General features: G+C 48.1%; 1 protein-coding gene across 1 annotated transcript in view; it reads right to left on the bottom strand.

Annotated features, from left to right (window-relative positions):
- The window catches only part of CCSER1 (coiled-coil serine rich protein 1), an 896,462-nt gene that overhangs the window by 850,505 nt on the left and 22,781 nt on the right, over positions 1–23,176 (bottom strand). Inside the window, exons 2-3 of the mRNA XM_056106638.1 lie at positions 7,699–8,866; positions 2,433–2,620 (exon numbers count right to left, since the gene is read on the bottom strand). Coding sequence (XP_055962613.1) covers positions 2,433–2,620; positions 7,699–8,839 — 1,329 coding nt within the window. The 5' untranslated portion in view covers positions 8,840–8,866. The remainder of the gene's footprint in view (positions 1–2,432; positions 2,621–7,698; positions 8,867–23,176) is intronic.

Below are 23,176 nucleotides of genomic sequence, written 5' to 3'. Positions count from 1 at the left end.
AAAGAAGCTATTGCCCACAGGATTACATTTTTCTGTTTCCTGGATGTGATGGTTCAATTTTGATTTCTCTCAGTCAGCGACTACTACATAAACACAACCTAGAGACCTAAATGACATACACTTTTTCATTTGTATTTGATTTTCGCCGGCGGGGGGTGGGGGGGTGCCTGTTTGCTGTGGCTGTGAGTGCCGCCCACCAGGGTCCACACACCTCACGGTCCCCTCCTGCTCCAGCCTGTCCCCAGCTCTGGGCCCAAGTCTGTCTGTCTGTCACCTTCGGGCACGTCATTCCCCTGCCCAACTCCTTCTCTCCCACATGAGGGAGACGCCCCACGTCTGCTGGCCCCTGCGGGTCCCCAAGGCTGGGTCCTCCTGATCCAAGCTGCTCTAACAACCTCTGGCTGATCGACGGTGTCATCCTGCCCTCTAGTGGCTTAACTACACAACTGCAGGTACATTTTTAAAGGCCTGCCACACAAATTTGTTTGTTTTGACATTAAAAATTGTAGACCCTGAAAGAGTGTCTGAGAGTAATGATTTTGTAATAGTAGAATAATTATCTAAGTGCAGTTAAAAATCCATATATATAATATTGGTAATCACCTTAACTTTGACTAAGAGTAATAGTGACAAGAATTAATAGAAATACCTTAGAGAAAATAAAAGAAACTTATTAACGGAAATATTTCATAATAGCTCATTGTTCATGACTTTCAAGTTCTCATCAAACATGTATTTTAATGCTTACCAAAAAAACTACCAATTTCAATGTACACTTTTGACATTAAGAAAATTTGTGTCTTAGTACCAGGAATTTTGCTCCATGGGTTGGGGGCCAGTCACACACGCTAGGGGAAAAGGGAGCTCAGATAGAGAAGGGAGAACCAAATAAAGGGTGTTGGGAGGATCCTCCCAGGATGGGAGAAGCATGCTGAAAGAGGACTATAGACCAAACATGATTGCCACTCAATGCCTCTTTTGCAAACCAAGCACCCAAAAGGAGAGAGAGAACAAAAGGGAATGCCCTGCCACAGAGGCAGGGTGGGATGGCGGGGTTGGAGGGTAGGACGGATACTGGGATTCGTGGTGGTGGGAAATGGGCACTGGTGGAGGGATGGGCATTTGATCATTGTATAATTGAAACCCAAGTACAAAATTTGTAAGTCTACAACTGTACCTCATGGTGCCCCACAAATAAAAAAAAAAGAAAAGAGAAAAAAATAAAAGAAAATTAGTGTCATCTTTATATAAATTTCAAGACATATGTAATATATAATATCATAGAAGTTCATTATCACCTGTTGTTTCTGTACTTGTGGATCTGTACATGATTAGAATCTGAACAAGCCTTATCTGCGGGCTAAAACCCCAGCAATGACGCTTTGGATCAATTCAGTGCTACCTCACTCACTCACGGTTCCTTCACCACCCTCTTCAACACTTTCTTCACAAAAGCAGTACAGGATTGGGGCCGTAGCGACAGCACAGCGGGTAAGGCATTTGCCTTGCACGGGTCCAACCCAGGTTCCGTCCCGGCCATCCCATATGGTCCACCGAGCACCGCTAAGACTGATTCCTGAGTGCAGAGCCAGGGGCAGACCCTGAGCATCTCCAGGTGTGACCCAAAAAGAAAAAAAAGGAAAAAAAAAGGACAGGATCTAATCGTTACTACTTGAACTACAGTACCTAAATTGCATAGAGAACAAGGGGTTCTGTTTCGAGCATTTTTCACATGCGACTATGAACAGGGGAGCAGAAAGTTCTGGCGTATCAAACATCACTGCTGAGCGCGGGAACTGCCAGGCAGCTGTAAAGGCCACATCTGGGGTAGGCGAAGACAGAAATCAAGAGAGGCAAAGCCAACTCCACTCTCAGGGAACGAGGGCCAGGGGACCCCCGGCTGTAGCTGATCCCTCGACCCAGGAGAACCTCATCAGCAAGAACCACCCAGGGGACCCAGGCCAGAGGAGCCAGCGTGCACCCTGTATGCCTGGCCCAACTCCCAGGGATGGGGTGGACAGGAAGCTGACCCCTGCTCCCTCAGCCGCCTGATCACTGGGCTGTCCCGGCTGCCCCTCTGTCAGGGGAACAATCACGGAAGGATCCAAGGGCCCCAGTGGGCACTAAAGGTGGAACTGCCCACAGCTGCTGAGAGATCATGTGTCAACAGGTGCCCAGGCATGTGGCTGTTCTTAGCGAGCGAAGACCCGATCTCTCTCTGCAAGGGAGAGATCCGGACTCCACATGGGGCAGGGACACAGAAGCACCCGGAGAGTGTTGAGACGCGTCGGCTGCAGCGTGGCCCACCGCCCTCTCGGTGGTCTCAACTGGAAACCTCAGCTGGGCATCAGCCCCCCAGCCAGGGGAGGAAGCCCCCGACCTGCGGGCTGAGTCCCCTCAGGAGAAGGAGCTCACCGCCCCGCAACACTCACCAGGCTGTTCATCCTGGAGGACGCTGAGCCTGCCGAGTCGGCCCTCTGCTTCCTCGGGTCCTCCCCGGCGCTGGCCTCGCGGGGTCTGCAGCCTGTCCTGCCGCTGCCCGCCGTGCCCTCCGAGGAGGACCGCAGACGCCGCTCCACGAATCTGCCTTCCCGGTAGGGACTGAGGCTGCTGGCGAGAACTGGGAGGAACAAAGGGGGGTAATTGAATGCCGGTGACTGCAGGGTTCAGGTGGCCGGTGCACAGCCCATCGTTCCAGAACTTTCTGAACCCGGGAAGCCACTGAGACCTCACGGGGGTTGAAGGCTGAGCTCCCTGGCGCTGGAGGCTCTGGAAGTCCCAAAGTTTGGGGTCGTCTGCACTGTTTACCTTGTCCGCCAGGGCCCCCGGACTGGACCAGCACCCAACCCCCTCCTCCTTCTGACCCCATCTTCCGTCCTCAGTGCTGGGACAACTGCCCGGACAAGGCCAGCCACCTTGTCCCCCACCCCCCAACTTCCCTGTCCACCAGTTTTCTGGCACTGCCCACTCTGCAGTTCCACCCCTCAACCCTCCACTCTTCCCAGGCACTCCCAGAGAACATCGTAGGCTTGCTCCAGCCCTAGGCCCTGCCACCCCCCACCCCCAAGCCCTTGGGCAGATCTGTCCCTCCCAAACTCTGCAAGTCCTGAATAACCTGCATGTCTGTTCCAACACGCGACCTTCAGTAAGACTAAGGTCAAGATCCCAAAAGATGCAAACTGCACTGTGCTGGATCTCTGGGCCAGCACCACAGGTCTCCTTCTTGAGCATTGCCAGAATAGCCATGCTCCTTGCCACCTGCAGCACTGACCAGCCGAGGACCACCCGGAGGAGGCCCACCACATCCCCTGAGTTACCTGCTGCCCTCCCGGGAAGGAGAGCACAAACTGCAAACAACAACAAGTGAGCAAAAAACAAAAATTAAGAACGCAATCCCAATCATAAGAGCACCCGAGTCATAATCCCATTCACAAAGGCACTGCTTGAGCAATAAAACTAACCAAGAAAGTAAGAGGTCTCTACATTGGAAATTAATAGGATACTGATGTGATAGGGGCTGGAGCGATAGCACAGTGGTAGGGTGTTTGCCCTGCGTGCAACCAGCCTGGCCGAGCTGGGTTTGATTCCTCTGTCCCTCTTGGAGAGCCCGGCAAGCTACCGAGAGTATATTCAATATGCCAAACACAGTAACAACAAGTCTCAAAATGGAGACGTTACTGGGCCCGCTCGAGCAAATCGATAAACAACAGGAGGACAGTGTGGACAGGACTGATGTAATAAATGATATGAAACAGACATAAGCGTAAGGCATCCTATATTATGAACTGGAATCATTCATACTGTCCAATGTCCATATTCCTCAGAGCTGTCTAGAGACTCAATGCAGTCCCTAGGGAAGTTACTGTGACCTCGGTGAGAAGGAGAATTCAAAACTATTTGGGTGGCAACACAAAAGACACCAAAGCACCAAACCAGCTTGAGAAAGAACAGTCAACTTAGAGAGACCACATTCCCTAATTCCAAAAATAACTGACAAAGCCACAGTAATCAAAGCAATATGGTGTGAACATTGAATCCTGGCATAGAGATTAATAATGGAGTAGAAAACTCATGCAAAATTGCCCGTGCATCTTTGGGTAATTAATTTTGATAGCGGACACAATCCCTGAAGAAAAGACCATGTACTCGAGAATGGTGCTGTGAAAAATAGAAAGTCCCATGCAAAATCCCATCATGCCTTCTCTCTCAGCCAAAACTGACTCTAAACAGATTAAAGACTTGAACATAAACCCAACGACCTCAAATCTCCTTAGGAACAGCATCCAGGAAGTTCCTGGGAGGAACCTGCAACTCTCCGGGAATCTGGGCTCAAACAGAGAGCAGCGGAAACAAACTGTCTGCAAAACAAACTCAAAACTCCACAACATTTAAAAGTAAACTAAACATGGAAGAAAACATTTGCAAAAAAAAAAAAATCTGATGAGGGATTGGGATTTATATTCAAAACTTACAAGGAAGCCACAAAATTCAACAGCAAAAACAAGGAAAAGAAAAATTAATGGACAAAGACCCTATATCAACATTTTTTTCCCAAAGAAGATGGAAATATGGTCAACAAGGAGCAGAGACAGCTGAGAGGGCATCCAGCGTGGGGTGGCCAGGGTCCCTCCTGGTACCTGGTCCTCCACACTCTGCCTCCGGGATCAAGCGGGGCAGTCACTGACCACAGCCTGGTACAGGACCACAAACCAAACAACGAGAAGCAAAAACTGCAGCTGAGTCAGTAACATCAGGGAGATACAAATCCAATCTGTAAGAGAACCTTCCCTGCAGAAGACAAGAAAGACGAGAGAGTCAGTGAGGGTGTGAAGGAAGAAGCAAATCTCTCTACACCTCTGAGAAAGTCAACCTTGGGGAACCCTGGGGTGATATCCACGTGGTAAAATCAGATCCTACGAGGAACTGAATCAAATCGTCAATCTTGGATGGTTCGAGTAAAGATGGGCTCGTCCCCAAGCCCAGGTTCTCTCAAACACACAGTTCACTTGCTCTCCATCTCCTTGAAGTCTCTCTCTATTTCCATTCCGGAGAAGGCCATGTTCTCTCATACACACACTTCCTTCTTTCTCTCCTTCACATCTTTCTAAATAAGTTTCAATAAAAACTCTCTTGCTTTAAAAAAAATATTATTTTTTAAAGACAGGACACTACATCCAGTTAAGTGGTTATAACAAAAGTTTGAAAACTAGAATACCAAGAATGGCACTGTAGCACTGTCCTCCCGTTGTTCATTGATTTGCTCGAGCGGGCCCAGTAACGTCTCCATCATGAGACTTGTTACTGTGTTTGGCATATGGAATACGTTACGGGGAGCTTGCCAGGCTTTTCTGTGCAGGAAAGATACTCTCGGTAGAGTGCAGGGCTCTCCGAGAGGGGCGAAGGAATCGAACCTGGCTCAGCCGGCCGGTTACACACAAGACAAACGCCCTACTGCTGTGCTATCATTCCAGCCCAGAATACCAAGAACAAATGTTTTAATTGATACAGGATAATCTAGTATCAAATACAAAAACTCTTAAGAGAAATGAAAAATTAATGTCATTCAAAAGTTTAAAAATTGTTAAATAATACCCTTATGAGACTTGGCATTATATTATGTACTGACATCAACTTGAATCACCATTTCAATATTACTCAAGACTTCGGAAGGAGCCTGTAGTGACAGGAGCTGTATTGATGAGCCCAGATTCCAATGTGGTTGTGTTTGGCCACTCTTACACTCAGCAGGGAAGCCTGGGTCTCATCTTCCCCATTTGTAAGGGCTCCATTATTGTGAATAAATACTGGACTTGTCCTCCTGATAGTCACTGTGACTTCAGAAACCAGCCCATCTTGCACCAAGGCACTATCTGTGAAATGGGTCACAGCAAGTGCAGTGCCGGAGCACGGGACACCATATCAAGATGCACAGCCAGTGATGGCACACGGAGCACTCAGCCCAGATCTGGGAGCACGGCTGTTTAACAGCAGGGAGCACAACTTCAATAGTGGTAACGGCACTCGTGGTACAAGAAAATGGGGAATTTCTGTCAGCTACAGCCCGGCGGGTGGCATGAATTCAGTAGCACCTGCACACAGAACTCCACAATAAACCAAGTTTTATATTATGCAACACAGACTCCAGTGATTCAAAAGTTTCCACCTTTTCTTCCAAGCTAAAGAGAAGACAGCCATGGGCAGAAGCAGTTACTGGGCCACCCTAACCAAGGGAGTTAATGACAGAACAGGTCGAATCAGGACCTTCAAATGCCAAGACAGGAGCGACAGTACAACGGGTAGGACGTTTGCCTTGCATGCGGCCAACCCGGGTTTGATTCCCAGCATCCCATAGGGTCCCCCAAGCACCGCCAGGAGTAATTCCTGAGTGCAGAGCCAGGAGTAACCCCTGAGTATCGCCGGCTGTGACCCAAAAAAACAAACAAACAAAATGCCAAGGCAGAACTGATGTACGTACTCCTTCATGCCTTCCTTTTTTTTAGGTTATAGGTTGTAGTGGTGTGGGTTCCCGTGGCTACTTGTGCAAGATTACTATGGGTAACTCCCATGGCTCTCTGGGGACAAGATCACTGTGGGTAACTCCCTGGTTTATTGTACAAGATCTCCCTGCATAACTCCCTGGCGTGTTGTACAAGATCACCGTGGATTACCCTGCTGTGTTGTACAGGATCATTGTTGATAAGTCCCTGGCTTGTATGAGATCACTGTGGACAACCCTTGTGTGTTGTATAAGATCCCTGTGGATAACTCCCGGGCATGTTGTACGAGATCACCATGCCTCAACACCACCAAAGTGCCGAGACCCTCCGCCACTGTTCTTGGGCCACTTCCCTCACTTCTTAGTCATTTCAGTTTTGTGTGCAAAAGTCACATGTCCGTCATCCATCCATACTGTCCATACTGTCATTATCTCTCTACAGCAAAGGATTGTGAGACCGTCAGCTGTTTGTGCCTCCGACTTATTCCACTCAGTGTATTGCCTCCCGCCCCGTCTAAGTCAACTGCAAATATCGTGATTCCGTCTTTTCCTCTAGGGTGTAACCATCTATTGGGTATCTGAGCCTCAGTTTCTCTAACCCTCCACCGGTTGTGCCTGGGCGTTTGCTTTGCGCCAGAGCTAAGGGACAGTGTTTGTGAAGCTCATAATTCTACTGCTTCTAGATGTAGAGACCATTTCTGCTCACACATGAATCCTACTTAATGAAAGCTATGTTAAGCCACCAGGTAAAATGTCACTGTCACTGTCACTGTCATTGTCCTCCCGTTGTTCATCGACTTGCTCAAGCTGGCCCAATAAAAATGTAAATTTAAAAACTTTCTTTCACCATAAATTTTAGCTAAATCTATTCACTTTCATAACTAATAAATACCAAAAAATCTAAACTTCGCCCTGAGTTTAAAGGGGGTCGCAACTGCAAGTAAGTCAAGTTTTTTTTTTTCATTTCTGTCTGAAAGTGACAAGATTCTAATACAACTAAGAAAAAAAAATGAATAAGACAGCTTGCATACTTATTCAGTCTCATCCAGATAAACTTGATTTAAAAAAAATCAGAGAAAAATCGTAAGCAGGAAATAATGTTAGGAGTGAAAAAAATAAGGGAAAATTTTCTTTAGTGCACTGGGGTGCAGCCAGCCAGGGGGGTCGCGCTTGTTGTCCCTTAGGGGTAAGGGTGAGCGTACCTTTGGCGGGGTTCGGGTCGTGTCCACACGCTGCCCTGTGGCACAGAGGAGGGTCCCGGGCAGGGGCGATGGTCCTGGAGTCCGACACGGGGAGGCTCCCTCGGACCCGGTCGGCGCCGGCTCGCTGCTGGTCCTCGGGCGGGCCAGGCTTCCAGGGGGTGCCGGGGCCCTGGGGACCCCGGGGTCCTGTGTCTGCGAGCGGGGGCGGCTCGGGGCCAGGCGCGTGGACAGCAGCAGACCGGGCGGGGCGAGGGGACACTTCCTTGGCGTGGGCAGCGGCGGCCGGGGCGCAGGGCGGGGGGCCCGGGCTGTCGGGCCTGCAGGGTCCAGGCGAGGTGGGGGCCGCGGGGCCGGGCCCGGAGGTAGGACAACGGTTGTGCGAGGGGTCCCCGGGGGAGGCCAGCGCCTCGGCCTCGGCCTCCTCGGACAGCGAGCCCTCGGTGGGCGTGAGGAAGTCCGAGGGCGTGGGCGCCGTGGTGAGGTCGGCCGAGGGCAGCGGGGAGGGCGCGGCGGGCAGCGGGCAGCTGTCGGGCGGCGGGTGGGCGTCCAGGGGGAGGCGGGCGGGCGGCGGGGCCGGCGGGGACAGCGGGCAGTGCGACGACAAGGACTTGCCCAGCAGCCTCTTGGGGCCCGACGCGCGCGCCGGCCGCTGCGCGCGCTCCTCGGCGAAGCCCGAGTCGTCGCCCTCGCTCGGACCCGCCGCGCCCAGGCAGTTCATGAAGACGCTCTTGCTGCCCGGGGACTCCCGGGCCCTGCCCAGCTCCTCGGTCAGCGAGCGGGGCAGCCTCCGGGACCCCCGGGAGCTGCCCCCCGAGGCCGGACGCGCCCGGCCCTGGCCCTTGGTCGTGTCATCCCAGCCCGACCGCGGCGCCGCGTTGCTGCTGCTGCTGCTGCTGCTGCTGGTTGTGGTACCCAAGCCCGCAGCATCCTTTTTGGCGCGGAAACTGATGCTCGGCGTCCGGAAGATGCTGCGGCGCTTCCCGCTGCTGCCCGAGCTGGAGTTGGTGCTGTTGGAGGGTGACGAGCTGGGTCCCCCCGGCGAGGGCCACGAGGGCAGCGTCGCGTGTCGCCGGCTGAGGCTCCTCCGGAAGATGGGCAAGCGGGACACCAGCGTCGCGCGGCGGGGGCCCGGGTCCCCCATGGGGGCGCCCACGGCCAACTTAGCAGCCTGGGATGGGGCGAAAGAAAAAGAAGAAGAAGAAGAAGAGGGAGTCAGTGGGATTCAGTTAGACGGTAGATGCTCTAACAGAAAACGGCCACGCAATTGCCAGGCCCGGGAGGCTGATCCGTAAGGATTCGGATTTGCGATTTGCAGGTAGAGAAACCAACCCCGTAGTTGGCATAGAGACTTGGTGATGGCACTGAAATGGGAGGAGTTCTGATCATCTTTAAAGCAGATGCAAAAAAATTTTTTTAAGTGTTGGGTATGAGAGAGAGAAAACAAAAGGGAATGCCCTGCCACAGAGGTAGGGTGGGATAGAGGGATTTGGGGGTGGGAGGGATACTTGGATCCATGGTGGTGGAGAATGGGCACTGGTGGAGGGATGGGTATTTGATCATTGTATAATTGAAACCCAAGCACAAAGGTTTGTAAGTCTACAACTATACCTCATGGTGTCTCACTAATAAAAATTTTTTTAAAAAGGAAGGAAGTCAACTTAGGTATAAAAATGTCAAACACATCTCAATCAAGTGATAAAAATTGATCAATAGTGCTATCAATTCATTATCAAGTATCTATAATATGCTTCTTTCCGATATTAGTTTACACATGTTGTGTTTAAACCCAACATATGTTGCTTTAATTTAATCATGAGAAAAACTTAGAATTACTTGAAGGGATGAAGTTTCTCCAAAATAAAGGGGCTAAGCTATTAAAAAAAATAAATTAAAAAATAAAAAGTGTTGGGTGTGAAGAACGGTAGAGACAAGGGCCAGGAATGTCGCTCCATAGTTGGAAGCCTGTCTCATGAGCTGGGGGAGAAGGCAGCTGGGATGGAGAAGGGATCACTAAGCTCACTGATCACTAATCAGTGATGGTTGGAGGGATCACTCAGGATGTGAGATGTATGCTGAGAGTAGATAAAGAACCCAACGCGATGGCCTCTCAGTATCTGTATTGCAAACCATGATGCCCAAAAGTAGAAAGAGGGTAACAAGGAAATTGCCATAGAGGCAGGGGTGGGTGCAGGTGGGGTGGCAGGAGGGATACTGGGGACATTGTTGGTGGGACATGGGCACTGGTGGAGGGATGGGTGCTTGATCTGACTGAAACTCAGACATGAAAGCTTTGTAACTATCTCACGGGGATTCAATTTTTTAAAAAGCGTAGGGAGGGAAAACAATCACTACTGAAGACCCGTCATTGTTGCTCCCATTGATTCTATAATTTGATGCGTTGTCTCACTTTTTACCGTTTTTGCTTCTTTCTTACCTGTGGTGGGCATGCGATAGTCACGATAACTGCTCATTGTATAAAACACACACACACACACACACACACACACACACACACACACACACACACACACACCACGTGACTGGTCTGAGCTCAACAGAATCACGGACCCGGTGAGAATTTCTACTCAAAGAAAAAGCAACCAGGACAGATTCTACCTCTTGGAAACTGATTTTGGAATTTTGAGATAATCAGAGAAAAGGTCAAGGAAACTAAATGATTAAACCAGGCAGATGGACAGATGTTTTTCTTGGGGAGAGCAGGGAGCACCTAGTGGTTCTCAGGGCTTACTCCAGGCTCTGAGCTCAGGCATCACCCTGGGAAGTTTGGGTGGGGGGAGGCACGTGGGATGCCGGGGATTGAACCTGGGACAGCCGCATGCAAGGCAAGTGTCCTGCCTGCTGCACTATCACTCAAGCCCGGATATACAAAATTTTAACAAACTCTGAGTAGGAGAAACCACAGCAATGTACGGATTAAAGTTAATTCAACTGGTCATGTTAAGTTGGAATGTATACTAAGAGAAGTACAAAAGCGGGAAGTTTATGAATGATATAAAAGCCAGGGTCCAGGTAATGAAAAGGAAAGAGGGGAAGAAAGCAGCAACCAAGGTTCATCATCAGTTGGCAGGTAAAGAGAATTTAAGACTGGTCTTCTTCCTTCTTTTCAACTGTTTTCTTTATGGGTGGTTGCACTCGGCAGTGCTCAGGGCTACTCTTGGGATTGAGCGTCCTGGATGGGTTCTTCTTGTCTTGTCTGTGTCATGAATTCTTTGGCCATCATATCTGTGCACGCCTCATCAACTTAAACCTGACTATGATTTTAGCAACCCTCACTACCTAAATAAACAAGTGCTACACTCACTTACAGGCCCTCCATTTTATCATCTTTATAGGTGAATTATGAAACCAATCAAGTAAAATACATTATGTTCCTAAAACAGGCAACAGAAAAGGAGAATATGTTCTCTTTCAAATATGCGCTCATCCTGACTTCCTATCTGGTTCCAACTGACATAAAATCTAACAGATTTTCATTATATGACTTTAATGGGGGATTTTAAATGCGCTCACTGCTTCTGAATTTAAATCATCCTATGTATGAACCATTCCAGAAAATTAACGCTGAAAATATAAAGGCAATGAACTCTGGCGTGTCTTTCACATATGAAAATATCTCATTTTTCTCTCAGCAAAGATTTCCCAAAGTGGATATAAAAATAATGTAGGGATTTTTTTTGTAATTTTATAACATTTTATGATTTCGTTTATATGCAAGATTTACTTTCCATCAATGCCCACTGAAAATTTTTACTCTTAATAGAACATTAACTCCGATTGGTAGCTTTGCATGAATGTCAAGGTAATTACCGTTATTAATTAAAGATCTTAGGTATGTTACTGAAATATCTCTGGATATCTTTTTTTTTGCTATTTCTTGCATTTGTACCAGCACTGGCAAGTAAGAGTGCCTCCGTTAATAAAAATACAAAAATACAATTAAATTTTTTTAAAGCAAATATCCTAAAAATTATTCCTCCCTGTAGATACTTGGTAATACAACACATATAAGGCTACTAATGTATCTGTCCTAATTTTTGTTATTGTTGGTTTTTGGGTTTTTGTTTGGGGGTCAGAGCCAGCAGTGATCAGGACCCTTTCCCCTGACTTTGCTCTGGGCAATCCTGGAAGGCTCAGGGTACCTCAACCCCAAACCCTTACCCAGGATTGTCCACCTATACACCATGCGGAATGTGGCCCCAAACCAAAGAAAGAAGGTTTATTTCTTTACTATAAATTACAGTGACTGGATTTGCCTCACGTTTGATTCATACTGAAAAAAAAAAAAATAGAACGTTTACAATAAATAGCCTGCAGTACCTGTTACCTACCAGAAGAGGGTGGAAGAGACTTTCCTTTATAATAAAGTACCTTGTCAAAACCAGTTTAAGAATTTAGAAGTGATCAAAACTATCCCAAAATCCTCCGTGAAAATAAAAAAGTATCTTTAAATACATTTTGTAAATTAAATCAGTTTTTAACAGGCACTCATAAAAATGTATTGCCTTTTTGAGTGGAAAGACAGCTTGAAGTCCGACACAATATTTAGAATAGCAAAAATACAGTTATTTAACCTTTCCCTGTAAGCATGTAAAACACCTATATTTGAAAGGGTATTCCAATATATCAACTCAAATTCCTCTTTTATTTTGCAATGGTCTGTTTTTACTTTTATTAAAACATTAGTAGAGCACATAAACTGCTTTGATGAAAATACAACGCTGCAAAATGCACAGAAATATTGTAGCATATTGTCCCGCTGTGTGGTGTAAATAGCTAAGACTTGAGGATTCAATTTAATTTATCATATTGGCCCGCTCGAGCAAATTGATGAACAACGCGAGGACAGTACTAGAGTACTATTTTTTAGAGCAGCTCATGTTCAGAAAAGAGAAATACTGCCATCTATCCATACAAGGTGTTACAAAAACCAGAAGTTTTTAAAGTTTCTTGTTTGGGGTCCCACGGGGCAGTGCTCAGGGCTTGGGCCCAGGTGAGGGGTCACTCCTGGTGGTGCTCGGGGGCCGTATGTGGTGACGGGCAGCAGTGGGCAGGACAAGTCCCTGACCCGCGCACTATTTCTTCAGCTCCCGAGGAAAATGGTTCTCAAATACAAATAAAATTTATAACTCAATTAAAATAACCGCTGGAGCGATAGCACAGCGGGTAGGGCGTTCGCCTTACAAGCAGCCAACATGGCCGACCCGAGTTCGATTCCTCCGCCCCTCTCGGAGAGCCCGGCAAGCTACCGAGAGTATTCGATATGCCAGACACAGTAACAACAAAGTCTCCAATGGAGACGTTACTGGGCCCGCTCGAGAACCATTCAGAATTGCATCTATGCCTGTGTACATATTGTCAATACTTTAGACACCTGACATTACTAACAAACTAACGAACAAAATTAGTAAAATGGAATCCAACACTGTCATTGTATGCTTCAGTTCAAATATGAATATTAGATCAATATAACAGAAAGCAAGCACTGGTTTTCAGAGGCAGAAAAAAAAACACTAATATATCATCAAGCCATTACTGCAAAGCATTGATATTTTTCTCTAGATAGAAAAGAATAAAACATTTTGGAGGGATCACCAGGATCGATGGGAGAGGTATGCTGAAAGTAGATAAAGAACCAAACATGATGGCCTCTCAGTATCTGTACTGCAAACCATGATACCCAAAAGTAGAGAGAGAGTATAGGGGAAACTTTCTGCCATGGAGGCAGGGGAAGGGTTGGGATGGGGGGGGGGGGTATACTGGGGACATTGGTGATGGAGAATGTGCCCTGGTGGAGGGATGGGTGTTTGATCATTGTATGACTGAAATTCAAACATGAAAGCTTTGTAACGGTATCTCACAGTGATTCAATTAAAAAAAAAACAGAAAAGGGAAAGAAAACATTCACAATATAAAAGAGAAAGTTAATATATATATACATATATATACATATGTATACATATGTGTGTGTGTATAAAAGGTAAAGGTAAAGGCCCTCCTGTTGATCGTCGATTTGCTCGAGCGGGCCCAGTAACGTCTCCATTGGAGACTTTGTTGTTACTGTGTCTGGCATATCGAATACTCTCGGTAGCTTGCCGGGCTCTCCGAGAGGGGCGGAGAAATCGAACTTGGGTCAGCCATGTTGGCCGCTTGTAAGGCGAACGCCTACCCGCTGTGCTATCACTCCAGCCCGTGTGTGTGTGTGTGTGTGTGTGTGTGTATATATATATATATATATATATATATATATATATATATATATAATGAGCCACGGAACACCACTCAGCTCCAAGTAAGCGCAGGCAGTTGCTTCATAAACTTGGTCTAGTTGCACAGCATGTGGTTGAAAAGAGGCTTTCCTAAGTATATTCATGTGTGTTTTATTACCAGTACTTTCAGTTACTTAAAATTTGGTTTTCAAGGGCCGTGTATTTTACAATTCTTGCTTTGGACAACCTGGCAGGCTACCAAATGTAACCTGCCCACATGGCAGAGTCTGGCAAACTCCCCGTGGCGTACCCAATATGCCAAATACCAGTAACAATGATGGGTCTCATTCTCCTAAAGAGCCTTGAATATAATCTCAGGGCTAGGATGAAAGAGACGTTACTGGGGCCTGCTCAAGGCAATCCACAAACAACAGGATGATCGTGATCGTGATCGTATTTTACAATAGAAGGAACATACAAAAATCATGCCTTTAAATAAACGAATCGTTTAGAATAAACGTATTAGTGCTTCTGTGAGCTCATGGTGTCCCATCAAAGGTGCTTTAAGGAAGGCCCAACTGGCAGTGAGCTGTCTCATGTTGCACCGTCTTAGTCTGAGAGAAAGATAAGCAGGATAGAATAAAGTGGGTGCGGGGAAGACCGCCGCTTCCATCAAATGGACAAATGGACAAATGGACGTGGGCTCCAGGGACAGCCAGAAAACATCCCTAACCCCCATGCCACTCAACAGAGATTTTGCATCTTGAAACACTTAGAGTCATGTCTTGGTAAACCACTACTGAATAAAATTACTGAATGAAAGTTTCTGTCAGGGAGAAGGACTTCTCGAGGCAGAGGAAAGATGAGAAAAGTGGGAAGCTCAGAAACAGGCAGCCTCCGCGTGAGCCTTCACTGAATCTGATTTCCCTGATAATGAGATGAGCTTGAATCGATTCAAAGCACAGGGACTCCCTGGCAGAAACAAGCCTTTATTTCAGAAAAACAAACCACTCCCTTGCTCTGTGGGAGTCTGTTACAGTACAGTATTCTATATCACGATCATTTTTTTGTATAAATTTAAAAAGCAATGTGTGAACTCATTAACGTAACAGATTCATTTTCTCGTTTCCATTTTATGGCTTAAAAAAAACTTCAGTTGGGGCTGGAGCAATAATAGAGTTGGGAGAGTGTTTGCCTTGCATGTGGCAGACCCAGGTTCGATTCCCAGCACCCCAGAGGGTCCACCAAACACCGCCAGGAGTGATTCCTGAGTGCAGAGCCAGAAGGAATAACCCCTAAGCATCGTCAGGTATGACCCCAAAAAAGCCAAAAAATAAAAAAACAAACAAAAAACACCACAAACTTCAGTCACACACCAGGAGAAGAGTAAACTGTTGATTGTTTTGTTTTGTTTTATTTTGTTTTGTTTTGGAAGGGGGCACATTTGGTGGTAAGGGGGTTACTCCTGGCTCTGCATTCAGGGATCATTCCTAGCGGTACTCAGGGACCATGTAGGGTGCCAGAGATGGAACCTGGGTCAGTCAGGTAAAGGGTAGCCCCCGACTCACCCACTCACTCTGTCTCTTCAACCCCAAACTTCATTTTTATTGAGCAGAATAAGCCTTCTCATTTTCACCCTACCCTCTGGATAACTGCAATCATTCTTACAAATAGATAGTTTGGGGTGAGCCAGGTAGAGCTGATAGTTGAAGCTAGGTTTGTTCAGTGCTCTGGATAAATTTCAAATTATAAATTTCAAATTTCAAACAACTCTTTCTGAATGCACAGAGATCCTGCTGTTGCACATATGATAGTGACATACCATATGATATTCAATAGCAATATTCTTATGAATGAAAGAATGTAGGAGTGATTTAACATGTCAAATGAGTATTCATTCCTATAAGAGATCTACAGTCAGGGAGCCAAGAGGAGTTTCTGATTGACTTTCCAAACATATAGGTCACAAGAAATATTAATCACATAATCAATTTCACTCTGCATCAAACTCTGATCTAAAAAGTGACCCCTTCACAGGCTGTACATCAGCTAACAAGCATCAACACCTCACCCAGGGCCCATCCAAGGAGACACACAGTAACCATTAGCTATTTTCACTCTCCACGCTACATCGAATGAACCAATTCTTCTAGTTACAGGAATTTGAAAAAGAAATCTCAAAGATTTCATCCGTGCATTGGAAAAAACCTCTTGAATAGAAAGTCCGGAGAGTAGGGCACTTGCCTCACGCTGAGCTGACCAGAGTCTAGCCCATATAGTCCCCCAGCCATATTGGGCGTCATCCCTGAGCACAGAACCAGGAGTAGGTCCTGGACATCACCAGGTGCGGCAGCCAAAAGCAAAAATTTACAAAGCAAAACACAAAGAATTCCAACTGACACAGCACCCTTGACAGCAGCCCCACTGCCCACTGGGGCGGGCTGCGTCTCTGTTAGCTCCAAGCTCTAAGGCATTTGCAGACAGCGGGACAGAACCCCCTCCCCCACCAAATCCCTTAGAATAAAGAAACGCAGTGTGGAAATTGGGCAAAGTGGAGGCAATAAAACAGGCCATTCTTAATAAAGAAACCCTCTCTCGTTGGCTTGTCTTCCACCGAGTGTGCTTCCTGGTGAGATATTCTGGATAATTAAATGCCGTGCAAATGATCTAGCACAAACATCTCAAACCGGCTTTACTAAAATACCAAAAATGTATATAATCTCTTTCAGGCTTCAAAAGCTAACGGCAGGGGTGCGATGGCAGGAGGGACACTGGGGACATTGGTGGTGAGAAATGGATGATGAGTGTTCGATCATCGTATGACCGAAACGCAATCATGAGAGCTTTGTGTCTTTTTGTATTTTTTTTCAGGGGGGGTCACACCCGTCGATGCTCAAGGGTTCCTCCTGTCTCTGCATCCAGGAATTACTCCTGGCTGTGCTTGGGGACCCTATGGGATGCTGGGAATCGAAGCCAGGTTGGCCGCATGCAAGGCAAATGCCCTACCCGCTGTGCTATCGCTCCAGCCCATTGTCTAACCAATGGTTCTTATTTAGAAGGGTTTAAAACCATTCGAATGAACCTGATACATACTCCAGCCCCACGTCTCATTAGTCATTTTCTAGAATCCCCTGGAGAACAGAGGCGGGCGGGAAATAACCTGCTCTGTTCCTCCAATATTCCCATAGGGAAATTCTGGGAATGCCGAAGAGTGAAGCCTTTGGCCAGTCAACAGAGGCTTGCGGGGCAGGAGAACACGTGTGGGGACATGCGGGGCAGGCGGGGGTCTCAGAGCCGGGACTGGGAAGGAAAACCCAAATTTCAGGCATTTCCCAGTTTGTGCGGGGAAAAAAATCACGACTGGACACTGCAGGCTGGAAAGTCATTTTGGAGCTGTCCCCGGCTGTCCCCGAAGCTCAGAGGAGCAGAAGGGAAGAGAAACAGAAAGACCCTTTCCTGCTCGGGGAGCCCAGCGAACAGAAGTCTCTGACAGGTTCATCCGAAATGAGATAAGAAAACGGAGAAGAGGGTTGTGGCACTTGGCTACTTGAAGGGACGCCCAACAGGGGTGAGAATTGGGCCAGGGTGGACCGGAGCGATAGCACAGCAGGGAGGGCATTTGCCTTGCATGCGGCCAACCCAGGTTCAATCCCCAGCATCCCATATGGTCCCCCAAGCACCGCCAGGAGTGATCGCTGAGTGCAGAGCCACGAGGAAGCCCTGTGCATCGCTGGGTGTGACCCAGAAAGAAAAAAAAATAGAAGCAGAGTGATGGCACAGTGGGTAGGATGTTGGTTTGCATGTAGCACACCCGGGTTCGACCCCATGTGGTTCCCTGAGCCCTGCTAGGTGCTGTCTGTGCGCACGGAGCCAGGAAACCAAACCAAGGACAAAGGCATATTCCAGGGAGAGGCCACATGAAGCAGGAACTCCTTGACCAAGGCTCCAGGTGGCCAGTAGTGGGTGTGGGAATGGGAGAGGAACCAGGTCAGGAGCTTCCTGACCCTGGCGATGTGCTGGGCTTCACCCCTGCAGCCGGGACAGTGGTGCAGAGCCAAGGCAAAGGGCGGCCACGGGTGCCGGGGGATTGGGCCGTGGCCTGGGGCAGGCTGCAGGTGTGCGGCCGGGCTAGCCGGACTGAGCAGCACCCAGGATGAAGCTCACGGGCCCTGCCAGGGAGAGCAGGACAGAGAGCCCAAAGAAGTGGCGCCCTGCTCTGCGCCAGGCTGGGAGCTCCCCGCGGGCTGATTCCCCGGCTGCAATTGGAGCCATGATCCAGGGTTGGCCGGGACAGTCCTGGCTCAGGCAAAGGAGCTAAGCGGTCAGCCAGCTTTGGGGGACATCCGTGAAAATTAGTGAGGGTGAAGGAGAAAAGGAATAAAAGGAGTGAGCTTGGGTGTCGGTGTGACTCGGTACTGAGACCGCAGCTCAGGAACGGCTGTGTTCCCTGGAAGTGCTCGTCAGAACGGACCACAAACCCTGCAGCCAAGCCACCCTCCACCCCTCAGCTGCCCCACACGGGGACTTTTCCAACCAAAAACAAGACACTCTTCCTGAAACAAAAGCAAGTCCATTTCTGTTTGCAAAGTGGGAAAATTTGAAAAACTGTAAACATATTTTAAACATAGTAAGTATGCATTTCTCGTCTATTTCAGGTACTCTGCTCGTTAATTTCCCATTGCTCGCCAATTTTCCTGTGTGTGTGCGTATGTGTGTGTGTGTGTGTGTGTGTGTGTGTGTGTGTGTGTGTGTGTAGAGGGGGGGAACCATCCCATCCTGTGATACTATGTTAACAAAAACAAGTGTACAGAGAATGCTTGTGACACTATGTATATAACTGAAGCACCTGTTTGAGATACGCAGTTACAAAGTTGTTCGTGTTTGGGTTTCAGTCATACAATGTTCCAACACCCATCTCTTCATCAGTGGACAATTCCCACCACCAATGTCTTCAGTTTCCCTCCCACCAACCCATGCTACAAGCTTGACTCTGTTTCTCTCTCTCTCTCTCTCTCTCTCTCTCTCTCTCTCTCTCTTTCTCCCTGATGGTTTGCACTATAGCTACTGGAAGATTACCATGAAGGTTACCTTTACCTACTTTCAGCACTCAGTTCTTGTCCAGAGTGATCATTTCCAACTATGACACAGTTATTTTAAAGCCTCATTAGTTTCGGTCAGATGGCCAAAATCGCAAAATAATGGGGAGTTCCACCAAGTGCCTTTTGCATCCTGAGCTAAAGCACAACACAGCTACAGGGTCCGAGCATCTTATCCCAGAATGTACATTTCATACAGCTCGTGCTGCTTCTGAAAGCCACTGTCACTGTCACTATCCTTCCATTGTTCACTGATTTGCTCTAGCGGGTACCAGTAACGTCTCCATCGTGAGACTTGTTGTTACTGTGTTTGGCATATCAAATATATCACGGGGAGCTTGCCAGGCTCTGCGGAGCAGGCAGGATACTCTCGGTAGCTTGCCGGGCTCTCCAAGAGGGGCGGAGGAATCAAACTCGGCTGGACCGGGTCGGCCTCATGCAAGGCAAATGCCCTACCCGCTGTGCTATCACTCTACAGCCAGTCCCAATAAATCACTTACAATGATACATACAGTTTCAATCATTGATTTAAAAAAGTCTTCTTTTAATTTTTAATTTTTACTAGTGAGACATCATGAGATACAGTTGTAGACTTACAAATTTTTGTGCCTGGGTTTCAATTATACAATGTTCAAGTACCCATCCCTCCACCAGTGCCCATTTTCCACCACCACGGGTCCCAGTATCCCTCCCACCCCCTGTCCCCCCATCCCACCTTGCGTCTGTGGCAGGGCATTCCCCTATGTTCTCTCTTTCCTTTTGGGTGCAGTGGTTTGCAAAAGAGGCATTGGGTAGCAATCATGTTGGGTCTATAGTCTACTTTCAGCATGCTTCTCCCATCCTGGGAGGATCCTCCCAACACCCTTTATTTGGTGCTCCCTTCTCTATCTGAGCTCCCTTTTCCCCTAGCATGTGTGTTTGGCCTCCAAGCCATGGAGCAAAATTCCTGGTACTAATCTCGGCCATTCTTGGGTGTTAGTCTCCAAAAAAAATTGCCATCTTTCACCGTACCATTATGAAAGTAACTAATTCACTTTATTCCTAAATCACAATTTGATAACGTCACAAGCGACTCTTTTTGGTTGGCTCTGTTTGTGAACTTTTTATTAGGAGCAGAACACTGAGTGGTATCTGGGCCGTATTTCTTCTACTATCAATATCGCTGGAATGAAATGCTCAATACAGTCCCTGCTGTAGTAGTAATCAATGAAGGCCCTGGCCGAGCTGCACTGCGCCCAAGTGTCCACAGGGGGCCGCTCTTGCCCACTCTGCGCTGCGCTCAGCTCCGGGTCATCTCTGGTCCAGGAGGGCTCCCAGGAGGCCGCAGTGGGGGAAGTCCCCAAGCACAGGGACACAGGGAAAAAGGACACTTCCAAGAATGCCATGTGTAGATAAGGAAACGATTCTGCAAACAAGCATCACTCAGCTCCCCAGCGAGGTGCAGGACTGGGCTAGGCCGGAGGGGAGAAGAGCACAGGCTTGCAGAGACCTGGGGAAATACAGTAACTACCCCGAGCCTGGCAGAGGGCCCCACAAGGTCCTGGCTAATGCCCAGGAGATGGAGCGGCGGGAAGGGCCGGCACAGTCCCAGTTAGTGCATAACCAGCAGGGAGGGCATCTGCCCTACACGCGGGAGACCCACGTTTGATCCCCGGCATCCCATAAGGTCCCCCAAGCACCCACTACCACGGTGCAGAGACTTGAGCGCAGAGACAGAAGTAAGCCCAGAGCATCGCTGGGTGTGGCCCCCAAACTAAAACATAATAATAACAATGTTAAAATAATTTACAAAGAGAAGTATTCAAGAGGGATATAGCCCTCGTGAAGCGGGTAGGGTGCTGGCCTTGTCTAAGGAAGACCCAGGCTGAGTCCCCAGCACTCCATGTGGTCCTCTGAGCCCACCAAGGGGGGAGCCCTGAACACAGCTGAGTGTGGGCCAGAAGCAAAAAAAAAAAGAAGACAAAGACGTATGCAGAACGAAAATATAATGGAACTGGGAAAATACGGACATCCCATGGCAAAGACGATCCATACAAATACAGCCTGAAGAAGAAGAGAAAATGAAGAAGAGGGGGCTGGAGTGATAGCACAGTGGGTAGGGCATTTGCCTTGCACGCGGCCGACCCGGGTTCGATTCCCAGCATCCCATATGGTCCCCTGAGCACTGCCAGGAGCAATTCCTGAGTGCAGAGCCAGGAGTAACCCCTCTGTATCACCGGGTGTGACCCAAAAAGCAAAAAAAAAAAAAAGAAAGGAAGAAAGAAAGAAGGAAAGAAAGAAAGAAAGAAAGAAATGAAGAAGGAGAAGTCTTCATAAAGTCTTAGTAATGAGGTGAACTTCTTTCCTTTGTTCAAGATTTGGCCTTGTGAGCTGGGGGGAGGAGAAAGCAGCTGGAATAGAGAAAGGATCACTAAGTCAGTGATGGTTGGAGAGATCGGTGGGGATGGGAGATGTGTGCTCAAAATAGACAAAGGACCCAACGTGATGGCCTCTCAGTGTCTGTATTGCAAACCATGATGCCCCAAAATAGAGAGAGAGAGTATGGGGGAGATTGTCTAGCATAGCAGTAGGGCATTTGCCTTGCGTGCAGCCAGCCTGGCTGAGCTGGGTTCAGTTCCTCCGCCCCTCTCGGAGAGCCCGGCAAGCTACCGAAAATATCTCACCCGCACGGCAAAGCCTGGCAAGCTCCCCGTGACGTATTCAATATGCCAAACACAATAACAAGGAGTCTCACAATGGAGACGTTACTGGACCCTCTCGAGCAAATCGATGAACAATGGGAGGACAGTTTTTTCGCTGGAGGCAGGGGGAGGGTTGGGATGGGGGGGTCACACTGGGGACATTGGTGGTAGGGAATGTGCACTGGAGGAGGGACAGGTGTTCGATGGTTGTATGACTGAAACTCAAACATGAAAGCTTGTAACTGTGTCTCACGGTGATTCAATAATAAGAAAATAAGATTTGAGACCAATCTAAAGCATTAGGGCCTTCCCTCATGCCCAGCAAACAGCCCCTGGGCTCCCCTGTCTCCTCTGCCCCTCGAGCTCAGCCCTGGCTCTGGGGCTGCAGGAACCTGGTGAGAAGAAGGGACGGTGACTGTCAAACTCGCCCCCGCCTGGTATGGCTTCCCTGGCAGGGGTGCCGGGCGCAGGGGCCAGAGGACAGTGGGGAAGGGGCTCGCATTAGGTGCTCAGACACAGGTTGGATCCCCGGTGCCCTCCACGTGGTTCTCTGAGCCCCAGCAGGAATGATCCCTGCGTGCAGAGCCAGGAGTAAGCCCTGAGCACTGCAAGGTAAGCCATGCCCCCCAAAAAAATTTTAAAAAGAAACCCCTATCGAGCACCAAATAAAGGGTGTTTGGAGGATCCAGGAGGGGAGATGCATGTTGAAAGTAGACTATGGACTGAACATGTTTGCCACTCAAAGCCTCTTTTGCAGACCACAACACCCAAAAGGAGAGAGAGAACACAGGGGAATGCCCTGCCACAGAGGCAGGGTGGGATGGGGGGGATGGGGGTGGGAGGGCACTGGTGGAGGGATGGGTATTTGATCATTGTATAATCGAAACCCAAGCACAAAAAATTGTAAATCTACAACTGTACCTCATGGTGTTTCACCCCAAAAAAAGAAAAAAAAAGAAACCCCCATCTATGTGCATAGAGGATGTGGGTATTGTGCACCACATGCGTGTGAGGGAAAAACTTCAGGTGCCAACGAGCCAGGCCAACGCTGGCAGAGATGACAGACAAGGGGTGCTGGTGACTGAGTACGAGGGCTGTTGCTCACCCGCAGAAGATTCTATCGAGGATAAAAGAAATACAATTCTCAATGAATAAATAATAAATTCGCAATGAATCTCAAGTACGAACTCAAAAGTTCACCCTGCTCCTGAAACAATATGCTTTATAATTGTAAGCTAATTACCGCGCTTTGTTATTGACCTTCAGAGCAGAAAAAAATAAAAAAGGATGCTTTTTTTTTACAAAGAATTGACCAAGAAATGCGTGTAAGGCTATCACCAGGCAGCACTACCGATTATTATTATTATTATTATTATTATTTTGCTTTTTGGGTCACACCCGGCGATACTCAGGAGTTACTCCTGGCTCATGCACTCAGGAATCGCTCCTGGCGGTGCTCGGGGAACCATATGGG

This window comes from Sorex fumeus, unplaced genomic scaffold (genome assembly GCF_029834395.1).
Source record: "Sorex fumeus unplaced genomic scaffold, SorFum_2.1 ptg000136l, whole genome shotgun sequence".
Lineage (NCBI taxonomy): Eukaryota > Metazoa > Chordata > Mammalia > Eulipotyphla > Soricidae > Sorex > Sorex fumeus.
The sequence above is the reverse complement of the archived record's forward strand: the minus strand, read 5'-3'. Positions and strand labels throughout refer to the sequence as shown.